The sequence below is a fragment of the Corvus cornix genome, chromosome 7 (genome assembly GCF_000738735.6).
Source record: "Corvus cornix cornix isolate S_Up_H32 chromosome 7, ASM73873v5, whole genome shotgun sequence".
NCBI classification, from domain to species: domain Eukaryota; kingdom Metazoa; phylum Chordata; class Aves; order Passeriformes; family Corvidae; genus Corvus; species Corvus cornix.
In genome coordinates, this window is record NC_046337.1 from 5,843,800 (window position 1) to 5,871,647 (window position 27,848).

The following is a 27,848-nucleotide window of genomic DNA, read 5'->3' on the forward strand; positions in this document are numbered from 1 at the left end:
TCCAGCCATCTGCAGCCACCACTACAGACTCTGATGCATACTCTGAAAAATGACATTCTTCTCAACACTTCTGTTCAGACAATGGGACCACTCATTTCTAAATGCTTAATTATGCCAAGGGCAGAAGCCCAAACCCTTTACCCACGTTGAACTTCTTCAACAGTCTTAATGAAAATCAGGCCTCAGGCAAATCATTAGTAAAATTCAAAATCATGAGGAAATTATCCTTTCCATTTTTAGCACAAAGAATGGATTACTTCATAAAGGCCTATAGATAATTCATTTAAAGCTCACACGCTTCAGCTTTGGGCAGAAGAGCAGGTTAAGATATTTGAACATCAAGCACAGATATCCCCCTATACTCCACAATATTGCGTTAGTGGTACTTTAAATCCCAGCACAGCAGAACTGTATAACGGATGCAGTTCCCAAAACACTTTATGTCATAAAGTACTTCAGTTAGTTTCCAAATTATCTACTGCAACAGAGCAAAGACCTTACTTAAATGCTACATCCAAGACCTCAAACGCTGCGGGGCTGGATGGAGGAATCTTACCCCTGGACTGCAGCCCGTGCCCACACGCCTCGCTCTGCCCTGGCAGGCCCTGTCTCACCGGCTCTGGCACCAGCACGCAGGGGCTCCAGCGGTGGCTCTTCCACCTGCAGCAGGAACAGCAAACACTCAAGTGGTTAGAACTGGAAGACAGGGAACACAAACCCAGGCACAAACTCTAGCTACGAATCGTAATATGCTGTGGGGACTTTGGAGTCGCAAAGCTGTAATTACTCCTGAAATAAGCACTGGGAACTGAAATTCAGACGCCAGGTTCAGCTTCTAGGGAGCTACATCCTCCTCCTACAACATTCCCTTTTCTCATTTTTGCAGGACATGGTTCAAAGTGACGTAAGATACATAGGAAATAGCTCCAGTGGGCTTTGTCACCAGGCTCTCCTCCTGTTCTCATACAACTGATGATGTCCCCAGCCTGCTTTCCATGCTCACAGATGTGCCAGCCAGCAACACCGGGAAGCGGCTTTCCACGGCACCAGGCAGAGCAGAGCGTTGTGTCCCCTGCCTGGCACCGCCTTCAGCTCCACACTCTGTTCCAGGACCACCTCCTGTGGGATGTACAGGCTGGAGATTCACATGCAAAGATGTAACAGTTTTCTATTTACTAATATTGCACAACAGATGGCCCACAGAATCCTAATGAAGAGCAGTGAGTAGCTGCTCTATTGTATTATTTGTCTAATCAGAACTTTGTAAGTGTGTACTATTCACTGGAGGGAGAGTACCAGGGGAAAAGACAAGAGTTTCTGCAATAAGAATGCAATTATGATTAAGGCACTCTAGGGCTTGTGGTCCCAAAATAGCTTACATTGATTTTAGATACAATGAGGGGGGAGCTCCCAGTAACAGCTTCCTTACACATATCAGACCCTGAGGTTACCATTTCTAGGAGCTCTGTCTGTTGGTGGTTGTTCTGATGATGCCAAATCTACTGATATCTCCATCTGAACTCTACTCTTACACATTTTACAAGGTACATTATCTGTTCCAAACTCTGCATTTGCCAACATTATGTTATTTTCTGGTGAAAATTGTGCGGGACAAGAGTCCTTTCTGGAGAAGTGGACACCCACTAGAGACTTATTCCAAGCTAACAGTTTTTACCTATACACTGGACAGGTGGGAACATCTTCACATTCTCTTTCCTCATACAAGGTGTCCGGACACGCCTGTCCCCCACTGGCAGAATCCTGAAGGATAATCCTGTACCGGGACTGCTTAACTGCAGTGGCATTGCCTGAAAAGCAAAGAAAGAAGTTGTCTTTCAGGCACAGTTGGCACCCCAAGTTAGTGATTTAGCTGGCTTGGTTAGAAACATGCTCTGTGTTTCATTTATATTTTGAAACTGTGAACACTCTGTAACATTTCTTCCTCTGAAATTACCAGTAGTTCAGCAGGACAGCTGCTGGAAGGTTGATAGATCAACAGCCTAACAGATGCATCAAAAAACGTCTATTTAACAGAAGACCAAATCAAGTAAAAAAATAAGTAAACAAGAAAATAAACATCTTAACCAGGGAAAAGAATAAAACCAAAGAAATAAACTGTCATAATAGAAAGTTTTGTTTCTGAGAACACATTCAGGTGGTCTCAGGCTGCTACCAGTAACCCATCTTTATGGCTCTAGAAATTAGAGATGATAACTTCCTGATAGGAAAACCATTGCAACCAACAGAGGCTAACTCTTTACTTAACCTGTGTTGATGCAAGATCAATCCATCTAGAAACACAGTTCACAAAATCCATGGCACAGAATGCAGCAGGAAAGACAAGAACAAGATTTATCTATTTATCTCTACAGCTAAAGCAAACAATCCTTGGCTGTGTAAGCGGTAAGTGCAAACTGAGAGCTGGTTTAACCACTGCATATAGCATTTGTATTTCTCTGGATACTGACTCACACTTCAAAAACAGGTGCTAGAAAAGTAAAAAGGGATCTCAGGAGAACTCCTTAAAGGATTACAGACCACGTAAACATCTTTAAATAGTGGACTTAATCAAGTTTGTCTGAAAGAGGAAAGCAATGTGCCAACAAACCCACTACGAGTACTATTCTTCCAGCTCAGAATATGGGCAAAGCTGCAGCAGCAAAATTACAATGGAGTACAAGGAAAACTTAAAAGTCACACCATGAACACAAAGTACAAGCACAGAGCCAAGAAAAATGTTGGCTTTAGAAATACCAAGTCATACAAGCCTTCACTGGCAGATGTGCCACCACCGTGAGACCACTGCAAAAGGACACTGGACCTGGCAGGAGGCTGCTCACCATGGCTGCTGCCCTGGGGCAGGAAAAGCACTTCTTTCACAGCCACTACCTAAGGCAGCTCTACAGCTTCCTACAGTCTCCTTTCACATGTCTGATTTGGTGCCTGTAAAGCCCCACAAAGAGCCTTTTCTTAAAATCTAGCCCACACCATCACTCCTGTAAATTAAACTGTTTTATCTTCTGTCCACTACATGAAGAAAAGAGTTTATCCCTGTCACCTAATGTATAACCTTTACAAAATTGCAAGGCCTTGCATCCACTCGAAGTTTTCCCTTCTCTAAGCAATCCCAGTCCTTTGTAGGTCCAATTCAATTCCCTCTCATTGCTCACTTTCTCACAACACTGTGCCCACGGACCTGCAGCCTCCCCAGGGCAGAGCACAGTGACCCCTCAGGGGTCTTACATACACATACAATGTGCCCAGGAATTTGACAAGCCCAGTATGAGTTTTAGCATTTCTAACTGCTGACTTTTATTCAGGAGGGAAGGCTCACAGGATCTTATCAACGTGTATCAATACACTGTAACGGGCAGTAAAGGAGACACACACAGACTGTTTTCACTGTGATACCCACTGTGAGATTTTTAAAGCATCTGAGTACCCATTTAAGAGTGATTTAATTTAAGCCACTGTTCCTCAGCTTCCTGATAAAAGTTTATTGTGTCAAAAATCTACCACTTCCCTTAATTAGAACAGCTACACTGTCAAAATAAGAGGAGATTAAATTTATTGGGGACAATTTGTTCTCAATAACTCCTTACTGGCCAGTTTACTACAATCTGATTTTTGAAATGTTTATATCTTGAGTAATAACTTGTTCTTGTGGCTTTCTACATAATGAAGTTAGGATGAGTAATCTACAATTTTCTTGACCTTTCTTTTTGGAGGAGTGGAGGTGAAGGGAGAGTTTGGGTTTGGTTTGCCTTGGTATTATTGAGTTCTAGTTCTTTAACACTTAATTTCTCACCCATAAGACAGTCACGCGATGCTCTGGAATTACTTTACTACTTCCTTCTTATTCACACAACCTCACTGACATGGGAATAGCTACCCAATGGAAACACTCCTTAGTCCATTCTTCTCCTGGCTGCAGACAGGAAACAGTGGCAGTAACTGCACATTGCCAATATTGTGCTTCTCTCATTTCTCAAAAAGTACATTTCATTCAGTTTCCCTTTACTTTTAATCCATTTATGCAATTTCCACTACCTAATATCCTCTAGCTTAGTTTGCATTCTTGATTTCTTGTTTCTAATCTTTGTAAAACAATATGACAATGCAAAAGAAAACAAGATCCTGAACAACTCTGGTAGTAAGACAAAAAAGGGCTTCTCTAGATGTGTGTGGTGTTCTCTCATCATGGTTTGAACCTTGAGCTTGCAAATCACAGACCTACACATGCCTTGCTCCCCAGTGCTACTGGCTTGCTATTAGCACAGTTTCAGAACAGAAATTACAGTCCAGTAGGGCTTCAGGCTTTTGGACAGGCTGTTTTGGAGCTTCCAGGTCTTCTGCACTCCTGTCTGCATAGAACGTGTTCCCAAGAGGTGTAGATACCAATTCCTGCAGTTTTTTGAAGCCTATCTTTTTCTTTTTTATATGTCTTGTTGATATTGCTATCCTTCACTTCCAAGAATCGTGAACTCTATCATTTTGTGATGATTTTCATTCAAATTATCTACCACCATTAGAATCGTACCCATTTCCTTCCTATTAATCAGGACCAAATCTAAATGAGCTTCCCACAGTAATTTTCTCCACCTCAAGAAACTAAATTATCCTCAACATTTATTGCACCTTACTCAAACCCCATTTTCAAAATTGAATTTCCTCACTGGCTTTTCTATAGCATTCCTTACAAATGTTAATAAGCATAATTTTTATATTTTCAGTTTAAATTGCTATAGGCTGATTTTTCCAGAGTACTAGAACTGTGGAGGACCATCCTTTTAAAGCCAAACTGATTTCAAGCATGGTCTGCCCTCCTAAAAAAAATCAGGCCTGAAGATCTGAGAACCATCTTAACTTGTGTCCTTGACTTTGCAACTCAGGTAATGCTGTTGAGAATTTCAGGGGTGCCTTACCTGTGCTTCCACTCCCCATCCCTGTGCCACCAGACTCCACTCTCCTTCCTTACAGAGCCATAGAACTCCTACCAACCCACTCTTATTCCTCCCTGCATCTTGTATCCTTCCTTCTTCTGTCTTTCACCCCCAGGGCTTCCCTACCCAGGGCTCAGAGAGCTGCACCACCATTCTTAGGTGAGGGACAAAATCCCTTTCACTCCTGGAACATGTGCTGTATCTGGTCCAGCTTCCACAGAAAACATTGAGTTTCACGCTCTGCTCCTGACCAGATGGAAAGGCAGAGTCTGGTCAACACAAGACTCTGCTCACACAAAAAACAAGGACAATTTTTCTGAGATTTTCAGAGATTTTCAGAGATTTTAGTCACCAAAATCAGTGCTGTGTCAAACATCATTGTAGACATAAGAGCTCTTAAGTCTTTCACTTTGACCAGCTCTAGCTGGGTGTTTATGAGGATTGGAAGTGGCAGATCATGGACTGACACAAGGTAGAGGCCATTGGAATTTCTTGTTGTGGCACACCATACATTTTATGCACTTTTACCCCATCTCATTTCAAATCTGATTTAAGGCATGGGGAGAAAATAGGACAGCTACTATCTAACATTTCATGTAAACTTGTTTAGAGAATTAAGTGACTGTGAAATTTCTAACCTTCCTCCTGTACCACCAATGCCCAGAAGAGACGAGGTACTTACAGGTACCATCTATTTTCAGAAGGGAGATGAAAAATTTATTGTTAGTTGCTTGCTTTTTTTAAACTCCCTGTTTTACATCTATGCTGACAGACCAGGGAGCACCTCACCCATGCTGAAAGCAGTTACCTCTCCAGGCCACCTTCACCCTCAGAAAAGCAGAGGAAAATCTACCTGCTGCTCACTCAGACCATTTCATATTCTGAAACCACCCTACTGATTTTTTGATTCTTTATTCAATCCATCCTCAAAAACCAGGTAAAACATACATTATAGAGACTGCAGTAGACAGTTGCCACCTTTAAGTATCTGAAATGGCAGAGAATCAATAACTTGCAACAACCTCCCAGTTCCTGCCTCCCCAACAGGTGCTTGGATTCGGGGGCACTTCCTTTGTGAATTATGTTGTCCGTCCATCTGTTACTGCCCTGAGGTTCAGTGCTGTCTGCACTTCTGAGGCAGGAGATAATCTTCTGCCAGAAGACAGACAGTTGTCTGATGACATTTAAATGTAGGGAAAATGTCAGCTTTTTTATTGTCAGATGGTAAACTCAGATGTATTTCCTCAGATAAACTACAGACAGCTCTACTGGTAAAGTTTTGTGTAAAGCTGATTTAGTGATTCCATGTTTGTCTAAGTTCTGATCTTCTGCTGGTACACAATTAATTTTAAATCTGCCAAGCAATACCTGCTCCTGCTTGATCTGATTAGTAATTCACCATCTGTATATTGCTTTCATTAAATACAACTTTTCTATGAAAAAAAAACAACACTCCTAACAACTCATGTATGTATAGTGGCTTTGAAATTTCATTACTGTGCTGAGGTTTTAATTGTGCAATGCAAATTAAAAAAAAAAGAACCTTGCAATGCGGCCATATCAATAACAGATTTAGGAAAAAACAAACTCCCTCATCTAAGAAGTTTTAATTTAGAATTATATTAAAATGATAACACTGCCAAGGAGGTTAAATAATTAATTTCTTCTCATTTTAATTGTAGACTATTATTTAATAAACAAAGTAATTTACCAGGTAATTTATTCTACTCCTTCATAGGCAGCTCATTTAAAGTCTAAAAATAAATTGCTAATTAAAACAGGATTCACTGTTTTAGAAAGCAACTAATTTTCCTGTAAAATCTAACAAGGACTATGATAAAGCATTCACTGAGAATCTTTGAAGGGCAAGGAAACTTCCAACAAAAATGAAATATTCTGATAACTGAGCAGACTTTCATCTGAATAATTAATGAAACACACAAATTTGTCAGAAAACCCAACAATAGATGATTATAAAGAAACTTCGTTGTACACTCAGTGCCTCAAAGTTAACCAACAAGATTAAAGAGATGTTTGGCCCTTGAGAAAACACAAAGCACGAGAGGTACTTGCACAATCCTGTTATGTACAGCCAGGTTGGTCAAGAGAATTACATTTCATATGTAAGCAATTCCATGTGCAGCCATACAGCATAGGGGCCTTGGAATTCTGACTCTGAAGGCAGAAACCAGAAGGAACTTTTCCCAGCAGAGAGAATTTACATCTCCCAAGCTGTTCACAAGGATCCCGCCTGCCCAAGAACATCAGCTCAAAAGTCAAGGTCCAGAGTGCTCACGTCCAAAACTCATGCAGATGAATGCCCTAAAAATTGTTAGACTGGTGTGAACTTCATCTGCCATATGTTTCTAGGCCAATTCCCTAATTTTTCACCAAAATTTTGACTTCTTAAAGGCTTACCAGGCTGACAGGCTGTGGGACAGGGCGTCCACTCACTGAACAGGGTAACAACACAGTCCTTCCTGCAGGGGAGGAGACACGGCCGCACTGCCTCCGGCCGCATGGACTCGGGACACCTACGGATCCAAACACGGGTAAAACAAAAGAGAAAGTTAAAACCATGGAGAAAGATTCTATTCCTAAGACTTTCACAGGGCTGTGAGCATACTGCCATACCAAAGACACCGCTTCTGGCCAGAGCAAGCCTTATTTTTCTTCTCCTTCACACTCATGCAACCCAGCTGAATTTAGTACATTTCAAGGAATAAAAAAAGAAGAATTTTTTTTTTTTTAAATGGGGAGCTCAGCTTGATGACTACAGGCTAAATGTAACTCTGTCTGTGACATCAAAACCACAAAGCTCATGGGAGTAAAACAGATATATTTATTACCAAAGAAACAGAGTAGTTATGTTTATAAAGTAGTCCTGTTATAGCACTATATGCAACAGCCTTCAAACCATCTGTCTGTAAGGGCTGATGACATATTCCTCAACTTTCAACCCCCAAGGAATACAAAAATAGTTTCAAATGAATACAGTAAGAAGAGCACTGTGATTTTCTTCATTCATTTTTAACTCCTACACAGAAAACGTGTCATACATATACTAATAAAAGTTTAAGACACACTTAATGTATAAGGACTCAAAGAACAGAAAAGGGACAATTTTATGGGATCAGGCAAATCTTGCATATCAAGTGGGTGAACAAGAAGGGAATTACTCTTTCTCACTCCTTATTAATTTCTACTAAAAAGATCACTCAACAATACTTAGTAATGCATGCAACCCAAAATGATCCCATTTGAAGGAGGAATATGCCACTAATTCCTACAAGAAAAAAACAAATCTTAAAACCATGATTCCGCTCCTTAAGTGTTTACTTACCCCCTTCAGTTCCATTTCCTCTTACACCACCTCAAAAGCGGAGAGGGCAAACAACTATCTTAGGCATTATACAGCTCTATAAACAGTATGTTTAATTAGGTAAAGTTCAAGCATATCAATGCATTTGAGACATACATGAATACTAGATTTCTTTCCTTTTATTTAATTAACCCCATTAACCTCAAGAATTTTAATTAACTTTACTAAAATCAGCACAGTCTGCTTATACAAACAGGATTGTTTTGAGAGCTGCTATAAGAAAGGAAACTCAGTTCTAAGTCTCTAGACTCATTAATGGTGCAAAAATAATTAGCAACATCTTGATTTTTCGATATTAAGGAACACATCTGTGCTACTTATTTTCCTCATTTAGTAAAGCAAAGCAAAATTTGGGATATTTCTACTGCAGAATACGTAATTTTGTTGTGTTGCTATCACATTATGGAAGTTATATAAACCAGCTGAACAATACAGATCACACATATGGTACTGCCTTATTGGAGTGTAAATACAATGCAAAATCTATTTACTTTTTCTATTTTATTAGAGCCCTGCTAATAATGCGTTGCTGAACATTATATTCAAATGTATTTCATATTTTCCTCATGCCTGTCCTTCAGGGAAAATATTTGCAGAAAACTGTAAATTAGAGTAGCAGAGGAGCTACAGCAAAAAATCTCCACCACTGAAAGTGTGCCTTTTGTCTGGATTTACGTGGAAAGTTAAAATGAGCTGGATAGTTGGTTTCTTTACCTGTTACAACATAGTAGTGATGGAGTAGTACTGGAAAATTAGTCCTGATATAAAATTATTTCAATCCTGCAGAGTCCATACGCTTGCAGAAAATGCCTTTCTACATAACATATTTTATAAATAAACACTAACAAGCTTTTTTAAAATACCTTTTGGGAGTGACCTGGCCAGAGCTGCTCTTCATGCAGAAGACTTTCCTTGTCTGTATGCCCACCCCACAGGTGGCTTCCCTGCTCCAGCTGATGGTGGTGTTGAGCGCAGTCCCCAGCACGTCCTCGGAGCAGGAGCTCCAGGGAGATGCTTCCCAGAAGAAATGCACGCACGGGTGCTCATTGCAGGCACGCTGCTCCTGCAGGGCTCGCTCAGGGGGACAGGCTTTTCCACCTGGAAAGGGTCAAGAGAACACCATATCCTTACCTCATGGCATGTGACAAAAGGAATACATCAAAACCTTTTTTTAAAAGTCAGGTTTGCACAATACCTTCTCTTTTTTCCCCCCTAAAAAAAACAAATAAATAAAGCTTAAATAAAGCTGTTGACCTTTATGGCTGCAATAACAACCTTCTAAAATATTGTTTCCTCATTAAACTAGCCTTGCATAAAATTGTATTCCAATGCATAATGGAAACAGAAATAGGCAAAGTATATTTCTGAGTTACTTTATTGATAACTCCTACACACAGCCAAGTTAATTCCGTTTAAATGCCAGTATCACTCAGCAAACATGCAATCAGGTTTAAAGACAAATTAAGCATTATTTTTATGTTCATTCTCCTTGCTAATCTCCCAAGGAGATTAGCAAGCATCTCTCTCTCATATTTGGACTCCACGCGTTGCCTTAAAGATTTGAGCAGGAGAGGATGCTGAACTGTAATGACAGCAGCATGTATCAAATGACACCCACATCTGCAAATCAAGGAAGGGGGAAACTTGAAAGACACGTTTTGAGTATGAAGCCTTCACTTCTCTGAAGCATCATCCTTCAAACTCATGTCCAAAGATTTTGCTAAACTGCTGCACTTTGTCAGCAACTGGTGACAAAGCCCCAAAGTACAGGAGTTGGAAGAGTCTCCCCAGAAGCTGTAACACTACAGCCAGCAGCTTGAATTTATCCATAAAAGCAGATCATCATAGCTCAAAAGCTACGGAGTAATGCAGTGAAATTTAACAGTAAGCATTGTCATTTTAGGAAGAAAGAAGCAAAAATTACTAAAATCAAAACTATTGTCCTCCAGGAGGGAGAACTCGGACAACTTGGGACACAGCCAAAGTGCTGCAGGTTTTGAAAGAGCTGAAGTGTTGGGGCCAGACACCACGAGGTGCAGGGCACCTTTACACCCTACCAAAATCAACCAGAGATGAAGGGATGTCGAAGGGATGCCCATTGCCTTGCAGCACTGACCCTCCTGAAATAAGGGAAGGCCCCAAATGGCCACAATGAATAGCAGTGAGAAAAGAAAAAGAGAGAGAAATTACCTAACCCACTGGATAATCATGTCACATTACCATTCATCCTTTCAAGAAAATGGACTGTTCCACACAGTGCTCAGTCTCAGAAATGTTTAGTACGATGATGGAGTAGAAAATGCCCCAGGTAACTTACTACCTGAAGAATTTGACTTGGCAGGAAAAATGCAAACCAGTTATTTTTCTTGTGTGTTTGAGACACATCTTAAAAATAGATAATTGTAACAAGCAAATGGCAAAATGCCTGATCCATTTGGAATGAAAAAAACAAAATCTAAAGAAAATATCCAACTCGAATTTTGAACTTCCCAGGGAAAAATCAGGGTGGCTTTTTCTCAATATTACGTTAGTTACAGTATGTTCAGGAAGCTTTCCTGAACACAAGAGAGTAGTAATGAGGCAGTTTTAACTTAACATAGTAAGAAATGGCTCATCCAAACTTGCCTGCAACACTGCAAGCAGGAGATGCTGTTTATAAGGAACACAAGGGCCTGCCCACTTTCTGCAGTTCATTGACAACTTTTGTACAAAGAAAGAAGGACAACATGCCTCTGCCTGGCCATTCCAGTAGCCATTTACAGATTTATTTTATGATGTTCAGCAGTTCCTGTAATTCATTTTACACCTGCTGAGAATGCCTGCTCTGCAATCTCCCCTTGCACCAAGCTTCAGAAGTTTGCTGCATAAAGAATTATCTTTTAAAACCTGATTTAAATCAGGTCCCCCAAGTTTCATCAACAGCTTCCTGGTTGTCATATTCTGGGAGCAGGTGAAGAGCTTGGAGAAAATGACCCAAAATTTCCATATGTCCTTCAACAGCAGAGCCTCAGCTGACACTTCCTTCATTGACAGCGGCCACACGAAATGGCCCTTGCAGAGGTACCAGAGCTCTGTAGAAGTCAGGTGCTCAGCTGTGAGCTGGATATGAAAAAGGTAGAGAAAGCAGGTAATTTAACATTGCCTTAATGTTGATAATGGCATTAACTCCACTTCCACTCTCCTGAATTTCAATCACTGTCTGTACACAGATGTGTGACTCTGCACAGCAAACTGTTACACCATGGCTAAAGATGCACAGAAAAAGTCAGGGAGTTTGATGTTAATAGTTAATTATTCCTTCCTCAGAAACTCCAAGTATTCAGCTCAGAGTATATCACTTTAAGGTTAGTGCCTTTCAGGTTGAGATGACAGTGCTTCTTTACTTCCAGAATTCACTCCTTCACAATTTCACTCTCATAATTCCATGTTTTATCTGTTATTTGGATTTCATTACTTCCATGGAAAACATGAAACCAACTGTATTTTCGTTTTAATTATTCTCTAGCTCATAGACTTTTTTAGTAGTAGTTATTATCATTCAATCAACAATTATTTCCATCCTGAAGGGCCCCAATTTTCTTCACAAGTGCTTATGAGGATGTTTATGTGAATACAGACCTTTCACATGAGTAATGGTTTGCAAGATCAAGTCCTTACATTAGCCCAGAAACAGTGGGTGGCTTTAACGATAATTTACAAAATAGCACTTAAAAGAGCTTGTCCTGAACTAGATTTGCATCTGAAAGTGTTTTGCTGCTGCATTAACTGCACCTAGTTTTGGCACTAGCAGGTATTTTGTGTCAACAAGGCTTTAGTCTATTGGACCTCTTCACACTTTATGAATTTTTATGCACTTGATCCAAGACCTTTCAAATCCTGTGTGATAAACTAACACATAAATTAATTACCATATGTGTAACTGTATTAAAGATTACACTTCTAGTACAAAATGGTTTGTTTAAATAGCTGTATCACTGACGTTAATATGTAAAAAAACCAGATACATGATGTGTCCAAGAAGATCCAGAAGAAATGACATATATTAATCAAGAGGTATTTACTGACTAAAATAGAAAAACAAGCAGGTCAACACATTCCAGGTCTACATTTCAAAAAAAAAAAAAAAAAAGTAGGTCCTTTTCCATTTCCTCATTTTTCACAGCTCACTGGTTTTAAATCTTGACTAATATGTTCCCATATAAAGACACTTGCATGGTGAGTCTGTCATGCAGCAATTTTACTGGTAGAGGATGAAGCTCTTCAGAACCAAATTTACATCCAGACAGGCCCTCAACAGAGGCTGAAGTAAATAGTTTTGAACTGTGAGAATTTCTCCAAGTGACACATGACAGAATTTCTCCAAGGGACACATGAATTCCAGCCCATCAAGATCTCCTAGTCTCTAGGCAGAGACAAGCATTCACTATTATCCCTGATTCCTGTGGAACTGGGATTAGCTCTGATCTAAAACCAGTTTGGCTCAGGAATGTGAGTCCGTGCATTAACGGAACAAACAGTGATTAATCCAGGAATGTTCAGCACTCACCCTCAGCTGGAAGGGCCAGGATGGACCTGCTCCTACTTTGACTGCCCTCGGTGTTTTTGCTGGAGCAGGAGTGGGAGCACGGGGACCACGGGGACCACTCACTGACGACACAGTCCCTCGCACAAGGGACTTCACAAGCCACCACCTCGGGCCGGGGAAGCTCTGAGCAGAGGTGATGTGGAACTTCTTCACCTGGAGCAAATGAAACGAGACAGACATGGAGGGAGGCACAGCTTGGTTCAATACCCACAGCCTGCATCAAACAGACTGACTTCATGTCAAACATCCACCTGCCCATGGAGGAATATGCTACAGAACAGCATGTGGCGAGGCTGCAGGCTGGAAAGTGTAATACTTGAACAACTAACTTAAAAATTTATTCAGGAAAGCAAAGAAGAAAGAAATGTGTTTCAAGCTCGGTGTGTGACATCTTGGCTCTAGTCCGCTCTCTGAAGCAGGTAAGAAAAAAGAATGAGATAATTTCATCAACAGAAAGCTGTAATATATCAAATATATCAACAGAACTAATGACTGTTGCCCCGTATTTTCTATCAGTCTCTACCTACAGAACCTATTTCCCACAGTACAAATTGCATGGGTCCCCAAAGAAGTCAGATTTCTTTTTTCTGCAGGCCAGAGAAGTATCTGGCAGATGTTTTGGTCCTTCCACTTCAGCCTCACCAGAATGAGCCACTCCTGTTTCTGACTCTTGCTTCTCACCCAAAAGCTAGGAGATCCAAAATTATCAATCTGTTGGGCCACCCCCACCCAAGGGAGAAATACTTTCTGCAGCAGATGAACCAAGGGACCTGGACCAAAGCCTATCTCCTGAAGAGAGGCATCTTTTCAAAAGCCCTTCCAATAACAAGGTAGGACAGGGGGGACTGGTGAGGAAAAACCCACCAACCAAAACCACTGCCAGAATGAGCAGCAAAAGAAGGCACATGAGGGATGTCATGAGCAATACAAATCAGGGAACTGTTGTTTTTAGAAAGGAAAATAAAATAAACTTTTTTTTTTTTAATAATAAGGGAAAAGTCTAGAAATTTTAGCTATTATGTAGAATTTGCAAGGACATAATAATTCATAAAAATCCGTAAAATGTAACTCTTTTAGTACTGAATTACACCTAATGTCTTAAAAATGTATTTTAAGTGATGAACAGTCATGACTGACTTCAGTCATGACTGACTTCATTACACTGTTCTATTACTTAGTATTTCTGGATACTCATGAAATTTCAGCTACATATCTGAGATTACTGAAACCTCAACTGTTTATAAACAAAAGGGTCACACCAAGTCCTACCTCCTCTTTTGCCCTCATAATAGTTACAAACCTCTCCTTCAAGGTTTCTTTGATTATGAACCTAGGGAAAAAACATAATGACTATCCAGGCTTAATTATACTTAAGAAAAAACCCTAAAATTTATAATGGCAGAAAGTGCCTCTTTCACCTCACGCTCCAGGAACAGGCTCCGTAACAAAGCAGCCCAAGAAGCAATTATAACTGGGAGGGCAGAAAACTGTGCTGCTTTTACAAGAGCTCACATCTCTGAGTGAGTAAATAAGAGAGGAAGGCTGAGAGCACATAAAGCTGTCAACAGCACGGCACTATTATCTGCAGTTGCATCCCTAAATGAAGACAGGCTCATCGCCCTCGAGGCACAGATAAAACTTTTCAAGCATATTATGAGAAGGAACAGCGGATCCAGCAGGCAATCAGACTGCAAGATATGGTTAAAAATACTTTAGTTTTATACTCCCTTTCCTTCGTGCTCACCTGGAAAGGCTCAATGTGCCCAGTTTTTGCAACACCCCCCTAGACACAGCCCCCATCCATCAGTGCTGCAATTGGCATCCCAGGAAAACCTGTATCACCACTGCTGCTTTGAATGCTCACCTAATGCTGAGAACTACCTTCAGAAAAAAAACCAATGTGAAAACAGCAAATAAACCTGTAAGACTTATTCCAGTTGTCTTCCCCAGTCACTTAAGCATCAAAATCCCTGCCAACATTTTGACATCTTGTCTGTACGGCAGCAAGTAATGGAGGGGAGGCCTGGGCAGGCTGATTTAGGAATCAATAGTACAGCACCAGCAAGAGATTACAGGCTTTGCTGAAGCAGGGTGCAACACCTGTCCTCCTCTCCCATCACCAACAGGGAAGCACGTGGACAGCCAGGGACAGGCTTCAGAACCAGATGGGATGAGATGGGACACTGGCCATGAAAGTGCAACCCCCACCCCTCCATCTACACCACAGATTATCTGCTACATCAGGGCTTTAGGGCCAGAAAGTGTCATGATGTTCACCGAATTCTGAATTGAGTCCAATTTTTTCCACCAATCAGATCTAAGCATCAGAGAAGAATTACTTGTTGAAAGTCAAGAGAGCCTTTCCACTGATTTAATCTGACTTTAAAAAGCCAAGCCCCTCCTCTCAGAAGATGAGTGCCCCTTTGGGGTGGCTTCCTCTACCCATAGGCTCACGTGCCACATATTGCAGGGTGACCACCCTGTGGGGAAGGGAGGCAAAGGAGGAAAATACACTTTCAACTTCTTCCTTCCATGATTTCTTTTCACACTGGATTTACAGCAGGTGACAGCAACAGCACCACTGCAAACAGAGGCTGTAATTCGCAGTTCCTGGGCAAAGAAAGGAAGCTTTGTGCTTTGTTAGAAAGAGTTTACCACCGGGTGCATGAAGGTACAATTCAACACTCACTTTGATTTACTTTATAGCTCCATTCTCCGTGTTCAAGTTTAATTACTGCCTTCTATTACTGCAGAAGGGGAATTTCTTCTGTACCAGCTGCCTGGCAGAGAATTCTCAGAAAACTACTGTATACTATAAAGGGAGGTAATAATCTTTCATTTTCCATGAAAAATACTAGAACAGGATATAGCTGAAGTCTGCTTTATGCATTGTCGCAGATTTAAAGGGAATATTAAACTCTCAAGAGCTTCCAGACTGTCCACTCAGTGCCTTGAAGGTGTAATTCTTATCTCTCTGAATAATCTTTCTAGATCTTTCCATAATCTTTACATGCACAAGCACGTTCTGTGGGGCCAAAGGGGAGATGCACCCAAATGTACTGAGGGAGCTGGCAGAAGAGCTCCCCAAGCCACTCCATCTTTTACCAGATGTCCTGGCTATCCAGGAAAGCCCCAGAGGTGATTGGTGACTGGAGGCTGACAAATATGACACCCAGTCACAAGAAGGGCTGCAAGGAGGATCCAGGGAACTTCAGGCCTGCAGCTTGACCTCAGTACCAGGAAAGGTCATGGAGTAGGTCATCTTGAATGCCATCACACGGCATGGACCAGGGGATCATTCCCAGCCACCATGCATTTAGGAAAAGCAGGTCCTGTTTAACCAACCTGATCTCCTTCTATGACAAGATAGCCCACTTAGTTGATGAGGAAAAGGCTGGCGATGTGCCTTCCCAGACTTTATCAAAGCCTTTGACACCACTTCCCACAGCATTTTCCTGGAGAGACTGGCTGCTATGGCAGTGATGGGTGCACTGTTCACTGGGTAAAAACCTGGCTGGATGTGCAGGCCCAGAGAGTGGTGGGGAATGAGTTACATCCAGCGGGGGCCATCACCAGTGGTGCTTCCCAGGGCCCAGCACTGGGGCCAGCCCTGTGTAACATCTTTATTGATGATCTGGACAAGGGGATCGAGGGCACCCTCAGCGAGTTCACAGACAACATCAAGTTGGGCAAGAGTGTGGATCTGCTGGAGGGCAGGAAGGCTCTGCAGAGGGATCTGGAGAGGCTGGATCAAAGGGCTGAGGCCAGTTGTGCGAGGTTCAACAAGACCAAGAGCCAGGTCCTGCATTTGGATCACAAAACCCCCAGGCACCTCTCCAGGCTGGAGGGTGTCCAGTGGAAAAGCATCTGGGGGTGCTGGTCAGCACCAGCTGAGAGCAAGAGCACAACCCACACGATCCAGCTTCTGACCTGCCTGCGGTACAGACACTGAAACAGCACCCTCAGCATTCCCGGAGCCCAGCTGATCCCCCTCACACACTCTTTATTTCATGCCTTAAGCACTGATTGTTCTCAGCCTCGCTGAATGCTTGCTTTCCTAAAAGAAGCAGTAGTTAAAAAAAATGTTACTGTTTTCTATTCAAAATGCTTTATTGCAAGCACCCTGACCAACTCTAATGGCATTTTTTAAAGTGATTGCCTTGTACTTGAATAGTTTAGTGATTATAAGGCTGAATATTCAAGATATACCCACCAGATAGCATTTTACAGGAAAGATTTAATCCATTTTCTCCCATGTCAGGGTGTAATAATTACAAAAGAGAAGACAAGCATGGCATTTTTGTAAATATATTTGCTAACAAAGTAGCTCATTACCTAAGGTACTGGTCCCTCACTTGAATTCTTTAACAAGGTAACAGAGAAGCGCCATTCCAAGTGGAACTTTTCATTCACCTAAAAGCAACTGAATTCTTCCCAAAATGAGAAACAAAATAAGGAATGACCTAAAACCCTCCTTGAACTAAAGAGCTTGGTTTTTATCCAGGAACTTAATTTTTTTTTTCCACTGTCTTTTGCATTCCAGAAGGAGAAGCCACTCCCACAGTCCTGAGTAATGCACTCCATGGTGAGGCACTGAACCAACAGGAATGTTTTGTTTGGCGTCAGTCCAAGATTAAACTGCACCTGTCTATTTCACACCCTGCCTTGCAGCTCTGGTGCATTGTCTCATTCTTCCCAGTGACCTGTTGTGCCCATCTCCCATGACACAGTTCTTAATTACTCCTGCCAAAGACATCCCTCCTGGCTCAGGAAAAAGGGAATGTCCACTGCACAGGACACAACTAATGCAGCAAAAATAAAAATCCCATCAGGCAGCAGGAATCGAAAGATCAACTCAATAACAAACCAAGTGTTCTCCTTTTGACATTCAATAATATAATACCATGCTCATTTTTTAGAAAGAAAAATCACAAAGTCACTTTGAAGTTTTCAGGTTTGAACACGTGGGGAGCCTCAAGTGACCTCCATGATGGGAAAAGGACCAAGAAGAAGGAATTGTATTTCAGACCGTTATGCACGGCTACGTAGAAGTTCAGAAAATTTATTTTTTGCACAAATGACTGCCACAAAAACGCTGCATATTTAATGACAATTACCAGTTTGCCATCGATATTTCTCCTTGTAGCATTTCAAATTATTCAGTGGAAATAATGAAGCTGTCACCTAAAATACGATATGTATCGTAAAATTTTACGTCCCACTTAAATCTCAGAAAAGAATGACAATAAACTTTGATTAAATACTTGTCTGTAACAGAGTAAGATGTCAACAGGCAGCAGTAAATTCGGAGGGATTCCTATTGACTGCATGCCAGTTTGCTGAGAGCAACTGCATGCAGAGAAACTGTGCTGGCAGGATCCTGACCTGGGCATCTCATCAACTAAGGAAAATGTTACATTTAAACGCAATAAAAATCAAATTACAATAGGAGAAATTTCTTATAACCATTCCAAACATCTTCATCTCATCACAACATTACAGATTTATTTCTTTTCCCAGGTTGCACAGCCAGCTTTAGAGAAGAAAGCATCCAGGGCTTGCCGTGCTCAGTCATCTCCGGCAGATGAATGTCACACTCCACTGAAATCCTGGCTCCTGGCTGACTTTGCTTAATGCCAGTCAACAGGTAAAACATTGGAGAAGAGAGGTGTCAGTTTGTCAGGGAAAGCAGTGGTGTATGGAATAAATTTAATTGCACTGGTCCATCACTATTATCAGAACCCCACGGAGGGGAAGGAAATGCAAAAGTGATGAAGAGGAAGGGAGGTCGAGAGCATGAAAGAAGGTGAAGCGGTGAAATAGAACAAGCCAGTCACGACAGACAAGAGGAAACAAACACAAATAAACTAGGACATTCTTTAGGGGAGAAAAAAACCAGAAGAGATGAGACAATCCTTAAGGTTTTGAGTCAAAAGACTTGGTCAAAATGCAACTACAAAAACATTTTTAACCACATAATGCACAATGAAGAAAAAGGGAATAACAGTGCAAGAGTATAAGGAAAAAGGAAAGGAAGACCAAAAGTACAAAAAATGAACAGAGGCAATGATAATGAGTATGGAAAAGAAATGTATGTCTGGAAATATCTTACAAAATCTCCATAAAATCAAAAGTCTCACCCAAATCCCTGCCTCACTGGCCACGATCCTGTTCCTTCCCTATGTCCAAGTGTCATTACAGAGGTCATGAGAAAAAGATGATGACGAGTACAGAAAGCAGTATCTAGTTTTCTTCCCTATACATTCTCTACTGCAATTTGGACTGTTTACCCACAATTATTTTCTCTCTTTATGTAAATGCACTTAAGAAAACTGATTTGTGACTCCAAGGAAGCTCCACAAAAGCTCAACACAGGTGAGGCACGTCAGAGAGCAGCTGCCAGGCCTGCAGAGAGGGTCCCAAAACAGCTCAGTGCAGCATTGCCACACTCAGGGTTAAAAACCAACACACCTGCAGGAGGTCACCCACAGAGAGACCAGCTCTGGTGTGTCTCCTACCCCACACAAGAAAGACAGGTTGTCACTTAAAGGAATTTGCTGCACCTTCACCTACTGAGCTTGGGCACGGAAGCAGAATTAGTTGTGCCTTGTGGTTGTTTGCACAATCCCTCCTGAATGAAAGAGAAATGGCTCAGGTGGCAGCTGAAAGTAAACATGGGTTCACTGTATCCCCAGAGAAAAGCACAGCAATTCGGGCTGCTGTTCCTAATAATTAACATAGCACAGCAATCTGAAAACTTAAAGTATAAGAACATAACATAGTCCATATTAGTGTTCTGCAGGGCTTTTTCCCTCGCTTTCTTTCTAATTTTTTCATTTTTTTCTCCATTATCCTTCTTCCCCCTTGTAAATGAGGGAATCTACACAGGTGGGTTGATCAAGACTGATTGCAATTAAGATTCATTGTTGAAATTGCTGCTGTGGTATAATTGAAACAGGTGTCCCTCTGTTTCCTTCTCTGTACTGCTTTGTTCCAAATGCTAAACAACACAAAATATTGTAGAAACCAATTACACAAATAAGTCAAATGTATTAAAATATTATAAAATATACATCTAAGTTCAAAACTTTGGGGAAAAAAATGTATTGTGGACTTGTTAATTCCAACAGCGTTCAGAGTCCACTCCATCTTATATCTTTGAAGAAGAGTAATTTTAGTAGAAGCATTCAGGCATTTTAGTCCAGAAAAAAAGAAGGTGACATTTTATTCTGAATGCATCACACCCATAAATTTCCAAACTTTTTATTTTTGACAACTTGAGGTGCCATCTTCAATCTCAAAACTTGAAAACAAATTACAAGGGGCTTATTACAAAGGGCAAACTAATTGTGCTCTCACACAGCCACTGACCCCAAAAAGAAAACTTTTGTGTTCAGACATGGAAAAGCGCAAAGCTTTTGTACTTCTGGTTTGATTATTATGATTTTTCCTCAGATTATGCTACTCCTAATAATGAAGTGCTTTGCTCATTTGCTCATAAGCACGAGAAACCCATGACTGACTGTTATCCAATTGGTATTCCCAAAGTAAATTGGCAATTTGCAATGTATTGGGAATAGCAGACCCTTTTTCTCTTGTAGCCCCAGAAGTGAGTTGGCATTAACACAGGACACTAAAAATTCGTAAACAATAGTGCAGCAGATGAGGTTGATCTAAGTTGGCAAAAGTCTTGTTTTCAGATACAGGGAATGCTAATGATAATAAATAATTGGAAATACCATCTGGACTCTTTAAAAAACATCTTTCTCCAAGTCTGCTATTGAATATCTACAAAAAGAGGATCAATGCAAAAGAAAATGAAAACAGTGAATTAAAATTAGATTTATGCCAACTACTTAAAACTAAGAGCTCATTTAGAAGCAGTTAACACAAAAATGTGTTCTAGTTCAGCTGCTGAGTCTGGCCTAAGCCCATAAAGCAACTCTGAGAGCTCCCACTATCCATCAGGAAACGTTCAGAATCTGCAGGACCAAATACTAGGCTATTTTTTATCTTTATTATTACTACTATCTTTTTCAATTTTGTCTCTAATTGATCCACAAATCTCAGAACTGAGCTTTTAAAAATTGCAATAAAGAAGAAAATACACCCAGTACCACAGATGATGAGCAGTCAAGGGTCCAGATGAATGTCTGAGAACTGTTCTTGACCGAAACAAAACAAACAGCAAGCCATGACCTTCAGTTCTTGAGGAGAACTTCCCACTGTACCCACAGGTTTAGCCAAGTACCAACAGTGCCTGTAAAGTGCATTACACATTTTTCAGCTGGGTTCAGTTACTTCTGGCTAATGTATCCTGACCTCTGCTTGAACCATTTTTACATAATAAAGTCGTGAATTTTAGACAGAGTGTTTAATTCCCACTGTATTTTGCATAGATCATTTAGTACTTAAAATGGGGATAAATCAAATGTAGGAAACACAATATTAACAATATTTTCTGTGTGCGTCCACTTTGCCTATGAGGTGGAACTTTAATTACTTCATTAATAACAATGCCTGCATTTTCAGTCAGTAGTGCATCATTCCTCTAGTGCCATTTAAACTGCATTTGGTCTCTAAACAGCTCCACCCCCTGGAACTGGTTCACTGATTATATTGGAACAGCAGCCTCATCTTGCTTACATCTCAGCTACCATGGCATCAACAGAATTTAAAGGCAGAAACCACTTATCAGGACCTAAAATGGTGGTTTAGAAAAGTGTCCTGATATTTTCTGTCTCCAGAAAGTTTCTATCGACTCAAAGGTGACAGTTGTTTTTGGGAAGAAAAAAAAATACCAAAAAAAAAAATCCATCAGTGTTTTCCCCAAATATTCAGTCCAAATGGTGTAAAAAATACTAAAAAAACCAAATAGGGTATGTGTGCACCTATGGCTGCTGGGTTTTCCCAACTTGAGTGATAAAACTAAAACCTGAAGACTGTATTAAAAAATGTCCATAAAAAGATCATTACCAATGCTTTGGTAGTGCCCTCATGGTGTGCACTGGGCTCACAGAAGGAGAAGAGAGGGAGGTGACAGAGGAGAGTGTAAAGGGACAGTAAGGGAAGAAAACCCAGGAGAAGGAACTGCCTTTGTTGTCAAAGGTTCACGAAGCTGGGGCTGTCTCAGAGAGGCTGAAGGACCATGTGCTGAGGTGGGAGCTCAGACAAATGATGTTTGCTGAGTTCAGAGCCCCTGAGCCAGCAGCTGCCCTCCCACACTGACCCAGTCCTTATTTGCTCCGAAGTAGAAAAGAAAACAAAAATATGAACCAGTCATCCCCTAACAGGTTTTCTAGCTCCTGTTGGAGAGCTGCTATTTTAACTTTGCTACCAGATTAAAGAAAAACACAGAATCTCGAAATGGAATCAAACCAACGCACCTCACCCCATTTTTAAACACCCCAAAGTGTCGAAGCTGTCAGGAGACATTTGGACATGCTTTTCACATATAAGAAGAGAAACACAAGAAGCGAAGAATATCCGGCTAAAATTTGGTTTTCTACCACTAAATTTCTTTGTGTGAAAAAAGCAATAACCTCTCTGCAACTTAGAAAATATTTTTGTTCTGATTATTCAGCTATTAAAATAGGAAAGTGTCGTTTTATGACAATTGCTTTCGGCAGGAGATATTTTACACTTATATTTGCAAGGAATAGGAATATAAGGAAGAACAATATTAAAACCTTCAGCGTTAATCTCTATTTTCAAAGCTAAGCACATTTTGACAAACTTTCTAATAGACACTGTTCAAAATTCATAACATATATGAGCATGATTACATAATTCTAATTTATTTTTTCTCCCTCATGCACAGCAATAAAATTTTACCTTTGAACTTATATTTATTACAACTTTTACTCTATGGAGGGCATGCAGGCACAGAAATATAATAAAGCTCTGCTAATTCCATACATTATTGAAATCCTAACAGTGTAAATGGTATCTTACTGTCTTCATGCATACTTAAAATTTCAATCCAAAACCTATTTCATTAAAAGGGATGGTTAAGAAACAGTATGTGTTTTTTATACATTTGTAAATTAATGTAGCAGAATTATATTTTATATATTCAGAAAAAAATTATGTAATACTAGTGTTTGTTTAGGTGTTGTAAGCAAAAACTTGATAGATGCTAAATAATTGAGAGCTCCATGCATCAGACCCCTAAGCACTATAAAAATACAGAGAGAGGAAATGCAAGAGAATAACCTTTGCACACCCATGGGCTGCTGTAAATTGGGTCTAATTCCAGCAGTAAAAATCCCATTGATGTCCCCAAACTGGGAAGTGCACAGCTATGAAAAATCACTTTGAACTTAATGAAGCACAAAAGGAATGTAGAGCAGGAAGATTGGGGGTCACCCATAAAACAATGATACCTGGCCAAGGAAAACATCAGGACTAACACACAAGAGAAATTTGGGGCATGTTTTAGCTTGGTGAATAGAAGAGCAACTGATCCAGCAATCCAAGTGAGTAAGGGAGCAGCTCCTGCAGTCAAGTACATGAGAAAGTGTAAAAGTTGACTCAAACTGCAAGTTTGGCACGAGCTCCTTTCTCCTCGCAAAGGTCACTGCGCACATTAGCTCCAGCTCCACTGATTAGCAGCTGAGATAGCAGCGCTCGCACACTCCTCAGAGTCATCAGGAAAAGAGACAAGGGGATGACTTTCTGCATGCCATGTCCTCATCACATTGCTGGTAATTGTTCAGTCACAGATAAGGCACAAATCGGGAAAAAGCAGCAGAACAGAGTCCTCTGAAAACATTAACAGAAACAACAACCTTTACGTTTGGCACTGAGGCATCAAAAATGATAGTTATTATTACTGCTGTAATTACATGGCTGGGACTCAGAAGAATTGCATTTTGCTTCCCTGGAAACACAGCCACGTGTTTGACATCTAAACCCACAGGAACAGATCTCCCCACCACAGCCAGTTTGCAGAATGCCTATGGAACCTGAAGACACACTGCCAAAAATCTTCCAAAGAGCTCCCAAGCCCACGGGGTTCTCCTGGAGGCAGACTATGCCAGCTCTTGATTTTGAGTCAAATTTAAGCTACTGAGCCATTCTGTGCCACAGCAAACCCAGACGAGGCAAGTTAAAAACCTCATGTCTGCATGAACTCCCTGCACCAAGCAGCAAAGCAGGGAGCAGTTCACCACAGCAAACTATGATGGTGTGTCTCTCCTACGTGAAGGTGAACTTTCAATATCAGCTACCCCAGCTACAGAGCCAGAATTCAAGAAAATCCTCAGAAATGGGGTCTCAACCATGTCTGGTTTAGAGAGGAATACTCACTTTTAAAGGTGAGGAGAAATACTTTTCTCTAAAACCAGATAAGCAGAGCAAAATTTTTACCTGGTCTCAAGCAGTTAGTTGAAACATATTCCATTACAGACTTGAAGTCACCTCACTGGCAACACAACCTCCGAACATATTGAAAACCAGCAGGAAATGTTGAATTAATACATATATGCTAACAAGCACTCCTACAGCCATGAAAGTTTAATCCAGTTTTTCACTAGCTGACGCAGTCCCCCATGGCTGCTCTGTGGTTTTGAAGCTCTGAGACAAGGGAAGAACTAGAAGGAAAAGGCTGTAGAGCAGGGAACCACAGAAAATCAGAGGGAAAAGTCTCTGGAGAAAGCCCAGAGCAGAACACTCACAGCAAAAGAGGCAAGGCAGAAATGTTGACAACTGGGGTGGGATGGAGGAGGGAGAGAAAGGCAGGAATGTGAGGACCTCAGAAGTCAGCCTCTCTCTTCAGCAGTTGTGGGGCTACATTTGGATGATGTGTAGAATACTTCTCATCAATATGTAAGATTTTAACATTTTTGTGCTGTGTATACAAAGAGACGCAAACAGAATGAGTTTTCAGAGTTTGCACAGGGCAAGTTATCACACACTGGAAAAAAGGAACTTCTACACACCATTGGGGTCTTGCCAATACATCTTAATGTTCTGGACCATGACAAATGATTGGATAACAACTCTTACTCCCCTTGTCATCATCCATCTTCTTAGGAGGCTTATTTCTTCAAATCCTGATGATGAACCTCTGTAGTCACTTATCTGAGCAGTGAAAATTTATTGCCTTTACTAGAAAATGAAATTCTCTTCCAGGAGAACTGCACTGGACACAAAAAGGGCAAATTTCCACCCTGGAGTATACAGATGCATTTTCTTTCTCCTTAGTGGAAACTATATACATTTATCCAATGTCAGGATTTGGACCAAAGGGTATCTCCTCTGTTAATAAGAATGGCTAATTTCCAATTAAATAAGCTTACAGATCATAGAGATGCCCTAACGAGAAAAAAAAAAAAAAAAGCAAAAAAGATGAGGCCACATATTAATCCTGCTTTCACTGCACATATTTAACAGGGCTGCCAAAGCACAGTCTCCAAAATACTTACTAATTACACTGGACTGCCTCCAGCCGCTGTCACTGCCAGGGAATGGGCAAACTTTGCAACAAACCAACCCACCAAGAGTTCAGAGATGATATTATTATTTTGGAAATGCCTTGAAGGGGTCAAGAAACAAGAGAATAAAGTAATGCAAGGCTGATTTGGACAGAAAATAGTCTGTGGACTTCATAAGCAGCTGCAGAAAAATATTTTGGCACAGCTGGGAGCAGCTCCCAAACTGGCAAGCTGCAAAAGTATAGACTAGACACTCCACAGCATCATGTTGGAATTAAACACACACTGTCCCCAGCAGTTACAGAACCTGTAGTGCAGACTGAAGTGTAAAAAGAAGAAAAGTCACAGGGCAGAAGTCTATAAACTCTGCTGAAATAATCCATACATGCCATCTTTTTTTTGTGTTCAGTGGCAAGATACAGTACCCCAAGGGTGGTTGTTCCCAGCACAGTCAGAGCCCAAACACCAAAGGATGACTGGAAGACCTGAAGGCACATCACTAAGAAAATCAAGTTCCTACTTCTGTCAATCAATGATGAGAAGTAGCAAATGTGTGCAAGTGGCACATGACCCTCACGAGAAACAGCACCAGGAACAGTCTCTGCAGCCTTCTCATCAAGCTGCAGTTCAACCATTAACAGCTCGAGTCAAGAACCTCCATTCCAGCTTTATAGTGCAAGAAGGGTTGAAAGAACTGCAGGTGCCCAGAGCGACACCATAAATATTGATCACAGTGCTCATTCCACTTCATTAGCCATGGAGCACATAATGGTTCCCAAGGGAGAGAAAAAGGCAGGTCCAATTTTAATCACACTGTCACACCAAAATGCAAACCTTGTGGAATACTATTTTAATTACTGCTGCTTATTCATGCCAATTTTAACCTATTAAAAAAAAAAAGTGTTTCTGGACAGTCAACACTCTGAGCTGCCAGAGAGGTACATCCACACTACATGAATCAGCTCTCTGTAATGATACCCAAGTGAGCTCTGCAATCAGCAAAAAGCAGTTTTTCAGTCCAGCACCTCACCCTGGGCTCCTCAGAAACACAGGTCATCAACCAGCAGAACTTTTGCTGCTGCAGCTGTGGTGTTCCTGAGCTACTAACTGGTGTCTGGCAATGAAGGGGCCCTATAAACTCAGTACTTTATGCAGACTGATTTACTGTGCTGGGCTGACCCTGGCTGGGCACCAGGTGCCCACCAAAGCCACTCTGTCACTGCCCTCCTCCGCTGGGCAGGGAGAGATTATCACAGAAGGTTCATGAGGTGAGATAGGCCAGGGAGGGATCACTCACCAGCTACCATCACAGGCAAAACAGACTCCACTCAGGGAGATTAGTTTAATTACCAGGATAATGAGAAATAAAACCAAATCTTAAAACACCTTCCCTTCCCCCCCTCCAGGCATCACTTTAATCCCAATTTTCTCTTCCAGAAGCCACCCCTGTAGCTCATTTGCTACCAAAACCTTGCCACTCAAAGCCAATACACCTACATAGTACAGTACATAAATCCTAAGCCATTTAACCTTCAAAAATATATGTCTGGGAACACTGCCAAAGAATATTTGAAAGGGATTACAGAAAATGTATTAGTTGACACTTAAAATTAAAATATGGATTTCAACTGAAACTCTATGTAAGGGGGACTTTTCCCCCCAAAATCTGTTAGTCAGCAGCCATGCTGAACGAAGGGGAAATTGTACAGTCAGCTCAGACTACACAGGGCAAGCTGATATATTTTAAAAGCTACATTTTTATCTACTGAAATAAAACATTTTACTTTTTTATTTTTCTACTTTAATCAGAATATAACCTCATTAAATGACAGTGTGTGAAAAGAACATATAAACTAGTAAGAAAATATAAAAACTTTCTGAATAATTTAATGTTTATTGCTTTTAGACTTTGATATTCTGGTCTTTACTACTTAAATGCAGTTTAAATGTATTACTTGCCACGGCCTTTACGTTAAACCCAGTAAGTCTGCAATTTGTGATAAAACTCCTTATCTCCCTCTTTCTGAACCTCCGCAGAGATCCAAGGTTAATTTGCAGATAATATTACTTCATGAAATAATTATCTTAGTCTATAGTACTTAAAACAGCTAAATTCAAGAAAGGTTGTTTAGCAAATGAAGCTGTTAGGGCTGCAGGATGAGGCTGCTGATAGGGCACACACATCCCCACCTGGCAGCACCTTCAGTGGGGGGCAGAGCTGGGGCAGCCATTCCCCCAGGAATTCAGGACAGGGATACTCCGTGTCAACTCACATGAAGGATCCAGACCCATCCAACCTCCCCCTCCAAGCCCCCAGATGCCAGTGGCAAGGCAGCCTCTGCCTTCCTCTTCACAACCCCAGCACTTGCTGAAGAATTACTCTCTCCAGCCATTCTTTCTCATCCTGCTAATTTTTCCAAGCATCCTCCTATTAAACTATACAAATATATTCATTTAGTAAACATCCCATTAACCAGGTCAGTATACAGTGTTCACAACTT

General features: G+C 41.0%; 1 protein-coding gene across 7 annotated transcripts in view; it reads right to left on the bottom strand.

The window, feature by feature from the left end:
• The window catches only part of THSD7B (thrombospondin type 1 domain containing 7B), a 299,357-nt gene that overhangs the window by 123,173 nt on the left and 148,336 nt on the right, over positions 1 to 27,848 (bottom strand). For all 7 annotated transcript variants that reach the window (XM_039555302.1, XM_039555304.1, XM_039555301.1 and 4 more), the window contains exons 9-13: positions 12,872 to 13,063; positions 9,189 to 9,423; positions 7,362 to 7,477; positions 1,676 to 1,808; positions 557 to 660 (exon numbers count right to left, since the gene is read on the bottom strand). In XM_039555302.1, coding sequence (XP_039411236.1) covers positions 557 to 660; positions 1,676 to 1,808; positions 7,362 to 7,477; positions 9,189 to 9,423; positions 12,872 to 13,063 — 780 coding nt within the window. The remainder of the gene's footprint in view (positions 1 to 556; positions 661 to 1,675; positions 1,809 to 7,361; positions 7,478 to 9,188; positions 9,424 to 12,871; positions 13,064 to 27,848) is intronic.